Source organism: Pangasianodon hypophthalmus, chromosome 8, assembly GCF_027358585.1.
Source record: "Pangasianodon hypophthalmus isolate fPanHyp1 chromosome 8, fPanHyp1.pri, whole genome shotgun sequence".
Taxonomy (NCBI): domain Eukaryota; kingdom Metazoa; phylum Chordata; class Actinopteri; order Siluriformes; family Pangasiidae; genus Pangasianodon; species Pangasianodon hypophthalmus.
The window spans coordinates 3,191,213-3,209,318 of NC_069717.1; the positions used below are offsets into that span (position 1 = coordinate 3,191,213).

The 18,106-nt window shown below is 40.7% G+C and overlaps 1 protein-coding gene across 5 annotated transcripts in view; it reads left to right on the top strand.

The window, feature by feature from the left end:
- Positions 1 to 16,504, top strand: part of acsbg2 (acyl-CoA synthetase bubblegum family member 2) — a 32,379-nt gene extending 15,875 nt beyond the window's left edge. For 3 of the 5 annotated variants that reach the window (XM_053235910.1, XM_053235907.1, XM_053235908.1), the window contains exons 4-15: positions 2,538 to 2,824; positions 4,374 to 4,462; positions 5,116 to 5,236; positions 5,847 to 5,927; positions 6,060 to 6,209; positions 6,341 to 6,511; positions 6,988 to 7,169; positions 7,318 to 7,560; positions 8,328 to 8,545; positions 9,224 to 9,363; positions 11,671 to 11,917; positions 13,610 to 16,504. In XM_053235910.1, coding sequence (XP_053091885.1) covers positions 2,538 to 2,824; positions 4,374 to 4,462; positions 5,116 to 5,236; positions 5,847 to 5,927; positions 6,060 to 6,209; positions 6,341 to 6,511; positions 6,988 to 7,169; positions 7,318 to 7,560; positions 8,328 to 8,545; positions 9,224 to 9,363; positions 11,671 to 11,917; positions 13,610 to 13,728 — 2,048 coding nt within the window. In that variant the 3' untranslated portion in view covers positions 13,729 to 16,504. The remainder of the gene's footprint in view (positions 1 to 2,537; positions 2,825 to 4,373; positions 4,463 to 5,115; positions 5,237 to 5,846; positions 5,928 to 6,059; positions 6,210 to 6,340; positions 6,512 to 6,987; positions 7,170 to 7,317; positions 7,561 to 8,327; positions 8,546 to 9,223; positions 9,364 to 11,670; positions 11,918 to 13,609) is intronic. The other 2 variants (XR_008302149.1, XM_053235909.1) reach the window with 2 other exon arrangements.
- Positions 16,505 to 18,106: the final 1,602 nt, after the last annotated feature.

The following is an 18,106-nucleotide window of genomic DNA, read 5'->3' on the forward strand; positions in this document are numbered from 1 at the left end:
AATAAAAAAAAAACAGTATATGTTTCACTTCAATGTTTAAAAAAAGCCTTCGCATCTGGGAGCAAGTGACAGAGCAAACAGCAACCAAAACCAAACAACATGCAAATTGATGGATTGTAGTTTTCTGTTAATAGATTCAGAATGCAATAATGAGATCATATGACCACGTGATGCAAATATGTGAGTAAAAGATAGATAGATAGATAGATAGATAGATAGCAACTGCTTGTGTTGGTTCGCAGCCATCACGGCGTGGGATTTTTATCAGAGTGGACATGCAGATAGTTTATTACAGACGTCACCTGGGGAAGCTAAACACGGCTTTATTGTATGGTAAATGCGTGTGGGGTCGCAAAAATGCACAGAGCTGCCTTTTACTAAATGTACAGATCACCTAAAAAAAAAAAAAAAAAAAAAACACACACACACACACACACACACACACACACACACACGCTCGGCTCAAATTCCAAAATCTAGAATTTTTTTGGTCTTTTGAAATTTGACACACTTGCATAAGAGCAGAGTTGGAAAATTCCAGGTTGATGAGATCACTGTGAGGGAGTGTGTGAAAGGGAAAGGGAAATTGGTAGGAAAAGCACCCTAACACACACACACACACACACACACACTTTTCCGTTTAACATCTTCCAGTAAATCTGGTTCATCACAAAATGAAAGGAGAACTGAGAGTTCAGTTTCTCTCTTTGTGAACTTTTTACCCTTTTGATAAATGAAATGTTACAAAGACCTCGATGTTGTTTGACCCCACACGCGCACAAACACACACACACACACACACACGTATCTCTTAGCTTAGTTGCAGACGAGTGTTTACACAGTGTTGTATCAGTGGAACACGGCGAGTCTCCGCCCTTCTCACCCCACACTGATGTGTTTACATTGGCACGAGGAATAAGATCTTAACCCGGTCATCGTGTCGCGGTGGGTCACATGACCTGCTCGTTTATTGGTCAGGAATTTCAGGATTATTTTTTTATCATTTAAAAGTATAGCACACTCTCTTTATAAATCTGTATTTTTTATTTATTTTTTTTTAAAGCAGGTGAGGCTTGAGGGCAGGAAGTCCACCGTCCTGTTCCTTATTCAAAAATCCCATCTTTCTTTCCTTCTGTCTTTTGTTCTTTTTTATTTCTTGCCTTTTTGCTTTCGTTCTTTTCTCTTCCTTTTTCTTTTTGTTGCTTTCTTTATTTCTTGGCATTCTTACTTCTGTTTCTTTCCATTTCTTGCCTTTTCTGTCTTATTCCTTTCCTTTCTTTTTTCCCTGATTCTGCTTTTTTGTCTTGTTCCTTTTCATAAATTCTTGCTATTTGTTTTCTTCTTCTTTTCTCTTTCTTTCTTGCTTTCCTTCTGTCTTATCTATTTTTAATTCTACTTCTTTTTTAGTAGTTCATTTCCTCTGTTTTTTCTTTCTTTTGTGCTGTTCCTTTTCTTGCATTCATGCTTACTTTCTTCTATTCTCTCTCTTTTTAATTCTTGATTTCTTTATTCTTGTTTTCCAATCTTATTTCGTCTTATTTCTTTTCTTTCATTCCCTTTTTTTCCTTATGTATCTCTCCGTGCATCTTGTCCATGTACTGATTTTCACTTCCTTATCTATTTAAAGTGTAATGTTCCAGTATTTTCTCTCTCTCTCTCTCTCTCTCTCTCTCTCTCTCTCTTTTTAATAACCTTTTCAGTTGGTCTGAAATATAAATAGAGGCTTGGTACCGGCTGCAGCTGGTGTTATAAAGGCATTAATAATCATTTAGTCTGTCAGAATCGAGTTCATGGGTTTCCTGTAAACACAGCACTATATCAACTACATTTTAGAGGTTCGTTTGTAGCTGGTTTTGTTATTCGGGGCCGTCTCAGTGTTTGGATTAAACTGCTGTTAAGTGAGGGTCACATTTCTGTATCCGTCAGCTTATGTAAAAATAAAGATGACTCCCAGGACCACACCACATGCAGGAGGCAGTGTTTATAGAAAAACACGAACGACACTTTATCAGGCGTAAACACAGCAGTAATTGGGATACGTTCCTCTTTGTGTGTGTGTGTGTGTGTGTGTGTGTGTGTGTGTGTTACTCTGGGGTCAGTGTCTCCCTGCTCCCTGCTTGAATACATATGCTAACAGTGATGAGGAATATGTGAGAATATATGCGGCTATTGGGGGCCAATATTTAAACTTTTCGGATCCAACAACAGATTGGAGGGAGTTTTAGAGGTAAAGGCTGTGTGTGCTAGTTTTTAAAGAATATTTTTAGCGCATTTAAAAAGGCAGATGCAAACCTGGGAGACGAGGGTCCATGTGTATTACCCATGATGCACTTACAAATGTTATCCCGTGTCCTAACTAGCCGATTAGCAAGCTACTGAAAACTTTATGACATGGCAAAGTTTTTATCTTTGGTATAATCCGGAATCTGTATCGCGTTCATCGGCTAAACCGCAAGTTCTTCCTGATATTCATTTGAATAAGAATTCTTCTTTGGTGTACAGTACAGACTGTCTGACCTCTGACCTCTGACCCGCAGCTCCCGTAGCCCCCGTGTCTGCGGCCCCCGTGTCTGCGGCCCCCGTGTCTGCGGCCCCGGGCTCAAGTCTGTGGACATGGCAGCGGGACAGCGAGGTGAAGCTGAGGATGGGCGAGTCGGGGCCGGCGGCTGAACCTCCTCTCACCGTGAACCAGCTGTTCACACGCACCGTGGAGCGATTCGGCGACCGGATGGCACTCGGCTGGAAAGAAGGAGAGCAGTGGAAGAAGATCAGCTACAGAGATTATTACAGAGACTGCCGCGTCGCCGCCAAGAGCTTCCTCAAGGTGAGGATGGAGAAAAGACCACGAGAGAGAGAGAGAGAGAGAGAGAGATCATGATCATGAAGTGTATATTTTCTTTTTAAAAATATTGATATATCATTCCATGTTCATGGAATTTTTCTTTTCAGAGAACATTGTGTTGAAACCCTAGATGGAGGATTTTATTCGGAAATAATCACGACAAACACAGAGCGGTGTTACAGATCCTCGTCCCTGTATCGCACAGCAGCGTCTCTGCCTTGCCTAAACACTGATAATAAATTTGATTTCTTTTCTCTCGTCATACGCTGAGGTCAGCTTTATTACTTTGTGTTTCAGCCATTATCTTATCTTAACGACATCCAGCTGGTGCGGGTGTGATCATTTTAGTTCAATTTTAAGAGCGTTTTAATTCTAATGGAAACCGCCAGAGGATTAACCACGACTCTGTGGATCATTTACAAACGTGATGTGGGTTTATTGCTCCTTTTAAGGCTATAACAGAACATTAACCTCTAGTACACTGCGGAATAAAACTGAGGCAACGAGAAAAAGAAGCACAACAGATTCAAGCCCTGCGTCTCCCTATCACTCGTCTGACATTTTAACTTCATCATGTCCATGAAACGTGTTTATACCGCAGTGCTATTGAATTCTCAATTCTGATTGGTCAGACCATGCAGCTCTGAAAGTAGTTCCGGTTGCTGGGCAGAAAATCGTGGGTTTATATTAACGTGGATTAAAAAATCGTTGATATGGTGAAGTTTTCTGTGAGCTGACATTTAACTAACATTTATGGAAGGAGTCTCCAGTGTCAGCGCTTTGTAAAGCTGGAAAAGCTGGCGGTTAACTTTAACTTTTCTGACCTCTTCAGGAGTTCACACTTTTTGCAGTTTCTCAGTAACAACACAAGCTGCGTTGTTTTTTTTGTTTTTTTTTGTTTTTTTTTGTTTTTTTCTTTTCCCCTCTTATTAACTCCAAGAGAGAGAAAAAAGAGGCTGGTAAGGGAACGACTGTTTATAACGTAGACGTGAATAGGAACTAACTGTTTTTTATTAAGTTAGATGTAACTATAAACAGATAAAAAGTATGACGTGGTTCTTTACTAAATAAAAATTGAAATGGATGTCAGTATGTTTTCGTATAAGACAAAGAAAACATGCTGTTTTAGGAAACTAGTCAACTTCACGGTGGGAACAGTAACTCCTCTTCATCACGTCACACCGTCAGTGATTATTTTCCTACAAAAGCACAGCCCCAGAGTGTTTTATTCCTTACATATTGTTCCGGTTCTGTTTGTTAACCTGTCATGTGCGAGTGCAGTACAGCTTCAGGAGGAAAGCACAGACATGTCGAGTGTGTATGTGTGTATTAAAACGTGGCCTCAGAGGATGTAATTTATTTTGGTTTTCCGCTCAGCCGCTTCACATGCATGCAGCCGGTTACAGTGAGAAATCTAAAGTCATCATTTAAACTCCATCTAATTTTTAAGTGTATAACACAAACTCTGATAAGAACAATCCATGTATTTTTTAACCAGGTGAAAATATTTGTGGTTTGTGTGTTTTTACAGCTCGGCCTGCAGCGCTACCATGGAGTCGGCATCCTGGGCTTCAACTCTCCTGAGTGGTTCATCTCTGACGTTGGAGCCATCTTGGCAGGGTTAGTGTGTGTGTGTGTGTGTGTGTTGGTTTATATCTCTATGCATCCCTGCAATTCACAACACCTGATGCAAAAAAAATGTGACGTGATAAATAAAAATTGTAATCATTGGTAAATTGCAGTTGTATAAGAGGAATAAATCACTTCAGGACATGCTGTTATAGGAAAATAATCATCTTCTGGATAGTAACAGTAACTCTGCATCATCACACCACCCCACTGTTGATTATTTTTCTATAACAGCTTTCTATAAAATTTTATTTTTCACAAATATGCCCCATTTTTACATTTAAAGTGATATTGATTTATGTACGTGAGAGTGCATGTATTGTCTGCTATCATTTAACCAAATAACTAGCACTTTGAAACTTTTATTTTTCTCCTAATATTGTTGCTTTTTCTGTAATAAGAATAAAAAACAATAGGAATAGAATCAGATAATTCAACATTTATTCTGGTTAATTTTTTTTTAAATCTAAACACAGCCAGATGTGTTGTCTTTTTCTTTAGTTCCAAATATTTGCGGTTCTTCGTGGCTTGTTTTATATATTTAATAGATGAATTTCAGTAGCTACTGTTCCGAATAAATGGCTTCTTATAAATAAGTACTTCCTCTGAGGAATCACTCACGCAGTCGTGTGTTGGTCTGACAGAGGTTTCGCTGTGGGCATCTACACCACCAACTCCCCGGACGCGTGTCAGTACGTCGCTGAGAACTGCCAGGCCAACATCCTCGTGGTGGAGAACCACAAACAGCTGCAGAAGATCCTGCAGGTAAAGATGGTCGAGGATCACGATCTCAGGCTGCGTTCACATTACACACACAACTTCTGTGCACAAGTCAGATTTTTGCCTGAAATCTGATCTGTCTACATTGACGATTCACATTAGTAATTAGGTTTCGGTTTAGTCACTGTTGTTTCTGTTGACTTTAGACTGAATTTGGGGGGAAAAGGTTTAAAGTTTAGGGCGAATGCAGCACATGGTCATGATGAACATGAGCACATGTAACACCACAGAAGAAATGGTACTTCGCAGACAGAACGTTGGATGATTGAATGAAAGAAGAGTCAAAGATGTAAAACCTGATAGATGATAAAGCTACAAACGTGCAGAAGTTCACCCGGGGGTGAATACTTATTCAAGGCACTGTATAAACTTCAGTACTAGGTCAGAGTATGCAGTTTGAGTCAGTATGACTGTGTAGGTGGAGGATTTTTTTGTTTTTTTATTCTGCTTCCTTATAAATACTGTGTGGGCTACAAGCAGCAGAGATTCTGCTGATTACCCACGTATTGCTCCAGTGTGTACGCGTAATGTAACTGTGTGTGCTTCTGTTGTAAGACCTGTGTATCATTTCCTTTGTGTGTGTTTCTTATTTCAGATCCAAGACAAGCTGCCTCACCTGAAAGCTATTATCCAGTACAAAGATGCTCTGAAAGAGAAGAAACCAAATCTTTACTCGGTAAAGTTAATTTAACTTTACTACACACACACACACACACACACTTGGAAATTTTCACTGTGAAGATGTGTAATCTAACCTGTGGTCTTTCCTTTTGGTGTGTGCCTTTTTTTTTTTTTTCCACCCCCAAAGTGGGAGGAGTTTATGGAACTGGGCCGTAACGAGCCGGACGCGCCGCTTGATGACATCATCGCGACCCAGAAACCCAATCAGTGCTGCACACTGATCTACACATCAGGAACAACCGGGCAGCCAAAGGGGGTCATGCTGAGCCATGATAATGTGAGCTGAGCCATGACACACACACACACACACACACACTTTGTACTTTAATTAGCACTATATCGATATCCACATAAACTAGTAGTGTCAGTGCAGGGTGCCAAAACTTTTTCTCTCATTCCCGGCTGTAGTTGACGTGGACGGCGTTTGCGACGGCTCATACGATCCACCTGTCAGAAGAGACTCAGGAAGTGGTGGTGAGCTACCTGCCCCTCAGCCACATCGCCGCCCAGATGGTCGACATCTGGATCACTATGAGGGTCGGAGGAGCCACGTACTTCGCCCAGCCTGACGCCCTCAAGGTGTGTGTGTGTGTGTGTGTGTTCTCACCAGTCACTTCATTAGGAATGCCTGTGCAAAAAGTCATGCAGATACAGGTCAAGAGCTTTAGTTAATGCTCACCTCAAACAGGGCGAGAGTAGTTCGAGCCGACAGGAAGGCTCCAGTAACTCAAATAACCACTCTTTACAACCGTGGTGAGCAGAAAGGCATCTCAACATCTCAAACCTTGAAGTGAATGAGCTACAACAGCAGAAGAGCACATTGGGTTCCACTCCTGTCAGCCAAGAGCAGGAATCTGATGCTATAGTGGACACAGGCTCAACCAAACTGGACATGAAGTCCGAAAAAAAAAAAAAAAACATGCAACATTTTTCTGATCTTCCAAACTTGCCAGTTTTGATGAACCTGTGCTTGGATAATTTTTCAGGAATTCTACTAGGTGTCATGTTGGTCATTGCTATGCCGGATGTGAGTTGTATTTCTGTCACCGTCTCAGGGCTCGTTGGTGAACACCCTGCGTGAAGCGCGTCCCACGGCGTTCCTGGGAGTCCCCCGGGTCTGGGAGAAGATGCAGGAGAAGATGAAGGCAGTCGGAGCCAAATCGTCCACCGTGCGCCGGAAAGTGGCTTCCTGGGCCAAGGAAGTGGGTCTGCAAACCAACCTGAGCAAGATGGAGCAGTATGTACACACACTCGTACACACACTCGTACACACACTCGTTCACACCCAGAAGGAGGACTAATAGACTTGATGTTTGTTATCACTATTTGTATTTTAATTCAGTTTGTAAGATAGAGATGATGAGTTTTGTCTTCCTCCATTTCAGGAACGGCGCGATGACCCGCACGCCGCTGAACTATCGCCTGGCCAAGCGTTTAGTGTTCAGGAAAGTGAGGAAGGCGCTGGGGTTAGACCGCTGCGTGCGCTGCTACACAGGCGCCGCGCCCATCACCAAGGACACGCTGGAGTTCTTCTTCAGCCTGGACATCCCACTGTACGAGCTGTACGGCATGAGCGAGAGCACCGGACCACACAGCATGTCCCTGCCTGAGGCCCTCAGACTCACCAGGTACACACACACACACGCACACACATGCGCACACACGCACACACACACACACACACACACACACATGCACACACGCGCACACATACACACACGCGCGCACACACACGTGCACACATACACACGCGCGCGCACACACGCGCACACATACACACACATGCGCACACACGCACACACACACGCACACATACACACACGCGCACACATACGCACACACACACACACACACACACACACACACACCATTCATCATTTATCTTAAACGCTTTATCCTGGTCCCAAAGTGTCCTCTTAAACCACAGCAATTTGCCAACTACAATTTCTAATTTATTGAAGAACAACAGATCATATTTTTATCCATTTATAGTTACATGTAATGTTGTGGAACGTCCATGAAACACATTCCAGTTTTCACTTACGTTACAGCAGCTATAAACAGTCGCTCCCACACCAGCCTCTTTTTTTTCTCTCTCTCTTTAATAAGAAGTTAATAACGCAAAAAAAAACCCCACAGAAACCATGAGCTCTGACACTGGAGACTCCTTCCCTAAATGTTAAATAAACATTTCCTTACAGAAACCTTCACCATATGAACACCTAAACACGTTTTACGTTATTTAAAAAAAACTCTTTAAGTGGAGCGTCTGCCGTGCAAGTCCCTGCGAATGAGCCGTTACTATAGAAACGATAACGTATTAATATAACGAGTGCATTAATATAAACTTGTGATTTGAGGCTGCACTACTAATCCACGTCGCTTTTCTCGCCAGCTGCGGGAAGGTGATTGCAGGTTGCCAGACGAAGATCTTTAACCCCGACTCGGATGAAAACGGCGAGATCTGCTTCTGGGGCCGTCACGTCTTCATGGGCTACCTGAACATGGCCGACAAGACCGAGGAGGCGCTGGACGCAGACGGCTGGCTGCACTCCGGAGACCTGGGCAAACACGACAAGGACAACTTTCTCTACATTACAGGACGCATCAAAGGTAGCGCACACACACACACACACACACACACACGCCAGCCAAGGTATTTTAGAAATAAATATAAAACCAGTTTATGACCCTATTAAAGTAACAGCTCAGCCAGAAGTAAATGTAGTGGATCAGCCAGGACACGTTTTTTTAAATTTTGCGCTGCAGCTACATGTAATGTAGCTAACAAGTAATGGACACTTATAGCCACCGGTTTAACGCTAATTTACGTCAAAGTTCAAATCTTCAGTAATCTACTGCACTCAAAGTCTCATACCAGGATATCTGTATATAAAGAACGACTACAGTGCAGTGTGTGCAGTTTAAAAAAAATGAAGGAATTAAAGACATTTAAAAGCTAAAAATAAATGTAATTGATTAACGAAGGAGAGGTGTCGTAATGTACATTTATTTTTGACTTTGATCCAAGGTGACATTAGTGAGACAGAATTGAAAAAGAAAATGTCTTTGAGGGTTAAGGGCCCTTAATCAAGGGATAATTAATGGTTAAGGGCCCTTAATCAAGGGCTCATCAGTGCCTCCGAAGCAGCTGCGAGTTGTAATAATGTGTTATTACACAATGTCGTAAAAAAAAAAACAGGCAAAAACAGCTATGTTGTAATTGCAGTATTTAAAATGTGGTAGTAATGTAGTAATGTATGTGTGTGTGTGTGTGTGTGTGTGTGACAGAGCTGATCATCACTGCCGGAGGAGAGAACATTCCCCCGGTGCCCATCGAGGACGCGGTGAAGGAGGCCGTGCCCATCATCAGCAACGCCATGCTGATCGGAGACAAGCGCAAGTTCCTCTCCATGCTGCTCACCATCAAGGTACGTACACCACTCGGGGTCGTGCTGTTACAGGAAAATAATCACCGACGGAGTGGTGTGATGAGGCGGAGTTACTGTTACCTCCCTGAAGCTGATTGTCCTGTAACAGCACATCTCAAAGTGTTTTATTCCTCTTCTACCACAGCAACATATCAACACTAACACTGTCTTATTTATTAAAGAACAACACGTCCTACTTTTTATCCATTTATAGTTACATTTAATGTTGTGGATCGTCAGCAAAAGAAGTTAGTTCGTGTTCTCAGCAGTAAGCAGTCATTCCCTTTCTTTTTCTCTTGAAGGTAACAAGACAAAAAAAAAAGTAGCTTGTCACGTTACCGAGAAACCAAAAAGCGTAAACTGCTCTATCGAAAAAACGTAACTGACACTGGAGACTCCTTCCATAAATATTACATAAACATTTCCTTATAGAAAACGTTACCAGATCAACGATTACACACTTTTTTTATGCGTTTATGTGGATTCCATAAATGCAGTCCCTGCGTAAACGATAACGTATTGGAACAAGTGATTCGTGATTTGCGGCTGCACTACTGTCAGAGCTGCTGTTGTAGAAAATTCATCAACACCTTCTGTCCAATCAGATTCAAGAATTCAGCAGCACTGTGGTATAATTGTATTATAAATAACTGATTGTGAATCGATTGTTCAGAGTAAAGTCGCATTTGCGCTCATATCCACGTTGGTTGTCATGGTAACAGTGCAGGAGGGTGTGAGCTGAAAGGTAGCTATTTAATTAGCTACAAACATGGAGATTTGTTTGTGTGTTGTTTATGTTCTATATAAGGGTGACATCGTGGACGTGTTCCACGGAAAGCAGCTGATTTTTTTTCCTCTCGAATCATAAATGCTAGTCTGATCTGAAAGTCAAGTTAAACACGACGGAAAGCGTTCAGCGTGTTGAGGTATTCCTGCTCTGGATGTTTTCAGTCTGGTGTTTTCCTTGCTCACCTTTCTTGCTGACGTTGAGGTTTTGAGATGTTTTCAAACTCAGGACAAATCCTGATACGGCAAAAATCCTGTTTACTCCTAATTACTGATATGGCTTTATGGTGCCCCACAAAGCATAACGAGAACCGTAATTCTGTACAATTATCTCATCTTTACAGACTGTCATTATAGTTATTACATGCCTATTAAATTCCCTGCAGTAGATATGAGATAAGCTGCTATCTGGATCTTTATCATGATCTTCAGTGTCATTCTCGTGTATGTGCTGTTTGTCTCCACCTGCTGGTGGATTTCAGCAACTGCACTTTCCTCACACAGACCAATAACACCTTCACTTCTTCATCTGATACACTTATTTTAGATGATCTGTTAAATTAGCTCTTGGTACTAAAGATGCATATCCATGTCTGTGGCCTACTCAGTGATTTATTAAAATGAAAAATGTGTAGTATTTATGCAAAGGAGCATATCACAGAAAAACTGAAGAGCAGCGGCTTGTCTGGAACTCGGCGTTCACAGCAGTCTCCAGCTGAATTCGATTTTAATTAGGATTTTAAAAGGGAAGTTTAAGTGCAATTTCTAGGAAAAGTCACGATGAAGAACAAGACAGCAGCAGCGTTCCTATACAAATGGATCTGAAGGATGATTTTCACCTAATACACGTTTCTTAAAGACGAATATCGTATCATATCCTTCCTTATTCCACAGCATTATTCTCGAATTCTCGCATCTAATTTACATATTTTTCATTTCTTTATTTTATCATACCTTATTGCATTTTTGGCCCTGTTATCATAGCAGTTAATCACACTACTGTACAAACGATTACAGATAATAATGTTAAAAATACAGAATGTCTGTGGGGCTGAGTTTTCAACTCGTCTAAACCTTTAGGAATTAAAAAGTCTTTATTCTTTAAAATTACCTTTAAATAATCAAAAAATACACTTCTTTACACTATTGATAATCCTGTGGTATTTGTAGTTGAAACTGTTCTAAAAAAAATTTTTTTGACTACACACACACACACACACACACACACACACATACACACTGCATTACAGGGGGATTGATAAAGTTTTGACACCCTATCATGATGTAATAATGCTAATTTTAAGACCGATTTGTCTTTAAAACAATCAGGTATAATGTGTCCCTGTCTATCTTTTTGTCTCTCTCTCTCTCTCTCTCTCTGTCTGCCTGTCTTTGTGCTTCTGTCTATCTTTCTCTCTCTCTCTCTTTCTCTCTCTTTGTCTGTGTCTTTCTCTCTCACTCTCTCTCTTTGTGTCTGTTTCTTTCCATCTCTGTCTCTCTCTCTCTCTCTCTCTCTCTCAGTGCCAGTTAAACGGTGACACAGGTGCCCCAGAGGATGAACTCACCCCCGAGGCTGTGGACTGGTGCAGGAAGTTGGGCAGCTCGTCCACGCGGGTGTCGGAGATCTGCGGGGGACGCGACCGCCTCGTCCACGCCGCCATCCAGGACGGCATTAACAGAGTGAACGAGAACGCCACGTCCAACGCCCAGCGTATCCAGAAGTTTATCGTGCTCGATCAGGACTTCTCCATCCCTGGAGGAGAGCTCGGTCAGTGTGTCTGTGTGTGTGTCTGTGTGTGTGTCTGTGTGTGTGTGTGTGTGTGTGTGTGTAAACACCATTCTCATACCCATCCAAGCTGCTGCTATTATTGTCATTCTACACAAAGTGAAGTTTCCTTCTCCATGCTGTAAAATGAAGGATTGTGTGAAATGCAGATATACTGACACAGGGCCAGTTAAAGTGTTGCAGTGAGACGTTTCCTGTGTAAATATTCCTGTAAAATAATTATTACGAAGGTGAAAGACGTCCTAAATATTAGTGCATTTATTATCCAGTGTTGTAGCACAGCACTGCTGAGTTCTCCGTTCTGATTGGTCAGAAGTTGTTGATGAATTTTCTATAACAGCAGCTCTGACAGCAGTGCAGTAGGTTCATGCGCTCGTTCTAATACGTCATTGTTTCCGTGGTAACAACGTGCACAACACAACTTTAAATGTAAACATAAATGGATAAATAAACTTATCGTTCGTTAATGAGTAAAAAATTGGAATCGTTGGCAAATTGCTGTGGCATAAGAGGAATAAAACACTTGAGAACATGATGTTATAGGAAAATAAATCAAACTTCAGAGTGTTAACAGTACTGTCGCTGTGTTAACCACCCCACTGATTATTTTCCTATAACAGCATGACCCACGTGTTCTAAGGAATCATTAGATAAATTAGCTAGCTTATTTTCGATGCAGAAATTAGCTAGTTATGTAAACAGATGTTGTTATAAATGAATGTTAATGTCATCGCTGACTAGCCTGTTAGTTCTTAGTACGCGTTTTAAGTAGCAGTTTTGATCGACAGCGGCTCTCAGACAGTTCACACACATCTGGCTTTCATTACAAAATGGCTGTCCATCTGTTCACAAAACTTTCCATATACTCTTCATATACACAAATCACTTAACGTTCAACGTAGTAGTGAAAATCTGACCTAATCCTAATTCTTACATTTTGCTGACTCCGATAATTTGCTTATTTTATTTACTTTTATGTTTTTGCATTTAAAATTAGAATAAATAAGCAACTTCAAACTCATTTATTCATTCATCTTCAATCTTTAAATCTTAAAGCGATTTATTCCGGTCCGGGTCACGCTCCATCCGGAGCCTATACCCGGGAATACTGAATGCAAGGCGGGAAAATTCACACCCGATCGGACGTCAGTTCAATCGCACGTACACATTCACACACACACTCACACCTAGAGTAGTCGATCCAGCTAGCAGCATGTTTTTTATGGCGGGAAGAGACTGGAGAACCCGGGGGAAACCCACACGGGGAGAACATGAGAAACTCCGCAGACAGTAACCCGAGCTCAGGGTCAACCCGGGAACCTCGGGAACCAGATTTACTTAGCATACTTTATTATTTTCATGTACGTGGTTAGTTCTATAATTTATAGGAATTGTTTTGAAAGAAATATTAACAACCTCCTTCGCAGTACCTCAGCAGTCCACTGGGTGGCAGCATTTCACTGATAAATAAAAAAAGTTATATGTTCGTGATGATCGAAGAGTAATCAGTCATGCAAGTGTCTTTGGCTTCTTTAGCAATGGAAGTAGAAATAAGGAAACATGTTCAGTGTTAAATATACAAACAGGCTAATCGTTTGCGTTCTCTCTCGTCTCTGCTTCTCTCATTCTCTCTGTCTCACTCTCTCTGTCTCACTCTCTCTGTCCCACTCTCAGGTCCCACTATGAAGCTGAAGAGGCCGGTGGTGCTGAAGATGTACAAAGAGCAAATTGAGAACTTCTACAAAGAGGCCGTGACTCCGAGCAACCCTGAGAACCCGCTGCCTCCTAAATAAACTCCATACCAAAGGGCAAAGACACACACACACACACATACCCGCGCCTTCTGTCTGTGTCTGTGTCGCTTCTCATGTAAATGACTGTGTGTGTGTGTGTGTGTGTGTGTGTGATGGAGTGTAACTTTCCCCATCTGATGTTTTCCAGCTGATTCTCTCCTCCCTTTGTGATTTGTTTTTTTCCATTATGCTTTTTTTTTTTTTTTTAAACATGTGCAAGCGAGATGCTAAAGAAACACGAGCGACCTCCTGACGAGCCGCTGCCGAGCAGCTTCATGAAGTTCTTATCAAGCGTAGTGTCGGTTATTTATTTATTTCCGAGGTGTGACGAAGTTTGTAGGAGAGCCGTAGACTTAGTGCCGATTCATCGGGAACGTTCGGGAATCCGAGCTGCTCATGTTTACACGATGGATCTATTTATAAATTGCTTATTTATGGTTTCTGTTTATGCCAAAGCAGGAAAATAGAAGGAAAAAAAAGAACGTGTGTAGCTGTAGCCGTGTGTAACTGGAGTGTTTTTCAGTCTCGTCCTGCTCTCATTGCTCCGGAGTGTGGAATAATCAAACCTTCTAGATTAGCACCAGTTCTGTACACACGTCTGTCTCTGTCTCTCTACATGGATGGATGGATACTTTGATGGACAGAGTCACCATCTTTCTCTGAGAACATTCCACAGGGTTCTTGCTGACATCTGGAAAAACTGGGAATGTGTTAAATGTAAAGAGACTCGATTCCAGATGTACAGAAATTCAGGAGAAAACATACCTGAGACGCTGAGGTTCTCCAGACATTTCCTCCTTCGATCTGGCACCCTAAAGGGTTTATCACTTTGCACTGGGGGAAACCTGTGACATTTCTATAGAATCCTACACCACAGAACTTCCAAAAGGTTCCAAGTGCCCCATTTGGGATGCTAGAACCGTCACCAATCCAAAGAACCCTGGAGGAACCTTTGGTGTAGGATTCTCTAGACGTTGTATGGATTCTACTTGGAAAATATCTGAAAGGGAAAACCTTTGGAAACTTTCAGAAAGGTTCCAAGTAGAACCTCATTACAAAGCTGGAACCATTGAATATATAAAGAACCCTCTAGGAACCTGTCTGAAAGGGGGAAAAAAACCTTTGGTGTAGGGTTTTATAGAAATTGTATGGGATCTATTTGGAAAATTCCTCTTTGGGAAGCTAGAACTGTTACCAATCCAAAGAACCCTTGAGGAACCTTTGGTGTAGGATTCTACAGAAGTTGTATGGATTCAACTGGGAAAATTTCCGAAAGGGAAAACTGTTGGAAACTTTCAGATGTTAAAAGTAGAATCCAATTAGGAAGCTAGAACCATTAGCCATACAAATAAACCTCAAAGACCCTTTCTGAAATGGAAACGTGAGGTGTAGTGCTTTATGGAAGTTGTATGGGTTCTACCTGGAAACTTTCTGAAAAGGAAAACCTTTGGAAATTTTCAGAAAGGTCCCAAGTAGAAACCTAGTTACCCTTGAAAAATCATTCTGAAAGGGAAAAACCTTTGCTGAAGTGTTCTATAAAAATTGGATTGGTTCTACTTGGAAACTTTTAGGAATGTTTCAAGTAGAACCGAACTACAAATCTGGAACCACCGACTATAAAAACCCTCAAGGAAATTTTCAGAAAGGGAAAATCTTTGGAAACTTTCAGAAAGGTTCCAAGTAGGACCCAGTTAGGAAGCTGGAACCATTAGCAATCCAAAGAACCATTGAGGAACCTTTCTGAGAGGGAAAACCTGTCGTGTAGGGTTCTATAGGAGTTCCATGGGTCCTACTTGGAATCTTTCTGAAAGAAAAGCCTTTGGAAAATTTCCGGAAATGTTCCAAGTAGAACCCCTGTAGAAAGACAGAAACATTAACTATCCAAAGAACCCTTGAGGAACTCTTTTTTAAAGCGCAGTCTCTTAAAGCTTGTCATGAAATGAAAAGTAAAAAAAAAAAATATAAAATGTGATTTTTTTTTTTTTTATTCTAGAAAAATTGAATGTTTTCTCTGAATTAAAGAGACGTGTTAAAGGTTAAAGGTTCTATGTACAACAGTTTTCCTGTCAAAACGGGACACTTTTACGCTAAGAACCCAGACAATCTAAAATTGATCATCTTTGTTTAAATCTTCATGATGATTTTTTCCCCCCTGATTTCTTCCTGTTTGAAGATGTTGATGAGGTTCTAATAAATGTAAAAGTGTGTGTGTGTGGCATTGAGAGCAGCGTAGAGAATGAAAATCAGTCTGGTTCTCTGACTCTCTGAATTCATGCCAGTGAAAACAGCAGGGATTTTCAGGTCAGATGATGTTTTTGCACTATTTATTGCCTCTCTCGTGTGCTGCTCTGGTTTCACGGATCTTTCACCAGCAGCAGATTTAAAGCCAAGAAATCACACCATTTAAGCCATGAATATTTTGTTGCTTTTTTTTTTTTTTTTTCCTTTCAGCCATGCTCCAATGTTCAAATGTTCATATGCAGGGTCTGATTTGTGTTGTTGTTTATTATTACTATTATAATATTGCCTAACAAATTGTCGTGAACTTGTTAAATATTGTAAATACCTTCATGCTTGATTTGTCTCGTGCGTGTGTTTATCACATGAGCAACTGAACAGCTGCTCTCACTTCATTTTAATATCGACTTCAAGAAATGAAACTCGGACATGACGCAAATATGAAGAATCTGCTTTTGATAATTTGGCATGTGATATACAGCAGTGTGGAGGAAATAAATCTGTACAGTTCTAAGAGATTAAAATCTGACATACTGAAGCTTTTCTTGGCTGTTTGTCTTGTTTTTGTTGTGGTTTGTGTAGAAATTGTTGAGGTAGAGAGTGAGATTTTATGAATTCCCAAGACAAATGAATGCGATTAAAGGTCATAAGTCAAAATTCCCAGACTGACCAGGAAAAAACAAAGAAAACGCCCCCCTTAACTCGGAATTCCTACTCGGGAACGTGTGACGGTCTGCTCAACTCCGAGTTCAGCAAGTGACATCAAATCAACATGGCTGCTCACAGCATCAACAGTAAACAGTGACCTTGTATGAAGGTCAAAGATGACGAGGAAGTTCCGACTTCCCTCTTCTGAGGTAAGACTTAAGTCAGAAGAGGGAACTTGTATATTCATCTAAAGCTAATACAAGTATATACAGTATAACTCATTTAAAGGTAAGAGGTGCTACTTTGTTTACTGTTGATGCTTTGAGCAGCCATCTTGATTTGCCGTCACTTGCTGAGCTCGGGGTTGAGGAGACTGTCCCGAAGTTTAAGGAGCATTCTCTTTGATTTTTCCAAGTCCGAGGTTGGAATCCCGGGTCACAGAGGAATTAGATGAATTAGAGGAATGCATTAGAGGAATGCAGCAAAAGTCGATGCGAAGGGAAAGTAGCAGCTTCTCATGTTGCATGTCCTTTCCCCTTCAGTGAATTTGCTTTTCTGCTAAATTTTGTTTAATTTTATTTGTGTTTGAGCAAAAAAAAGGCAGAAAGGCTTCAGTTCAGGTCAAAAACTGTAAAATGTTATACAGATGTTGGAACTGTTACTACCCAGTCTTACATTCTAGGAAATTTTTGGTCATGTAATTACAAAAATTACATCAAAATGACCAATTTAGTGGTCCAATTTCCATAAAAAATGCTTTTAATCGTGATCTATAAGCATAATTTTATCTGGAATTACTGAGATAATCAATACAAACAAAAATTGGTTTATTAGCAATATTAGTGTCTCAGCTGTTGCGAAAGGCCACGTATTTTCATTCAGAGATTTTGACATCATGTGTGCACTACAGGAAATATTTCAATTAGAAACAAGGAAGTGTAAAGAATTTTGCAATCAATTAAAAAAAAAAAACCCTGTGCTTTCTGAGAAAGGGCTCTAAAAATGGTAGCATGGCAGTTACTTTGGTTTTCCTGTTTAGAGGTTTTGTCAGGTAGCCAACTGCACTGCAACATGAGATGAAGTCAGTACTGGCTCTGCCTTTACGTTGTAAACCGAGCAAAGACTCCAGCGCAGACTAGAACTGGATTTTGTACGTCTGTGTTGGTTCTCTGCGGTCTGTGAAACAAAGAAAATGTTAATAAAAAAAAAAAAAAAAAAAAAAGAGGTTCTATGGGCAGAAAGTTTAGAAATTAAAACCAAGAAGATTGTATGGCTTGAAGAAACAGCCAAAATATTATTGTCCAATTTGCCTAATTTTGGGAATAGTTTGTTAAATAAATTGTTCATATTCAAATAAAAAGAGCTGATTTGTGATCAATTTTTTTCTTTATACTGAAATTATATTGGACATGGCCAAAAAAAAAAAAGGACTAAATTAAAGGTTAAAAAAAAGGGAAATGGGCATATTGACATGTTTTTGGGACCAAATTTA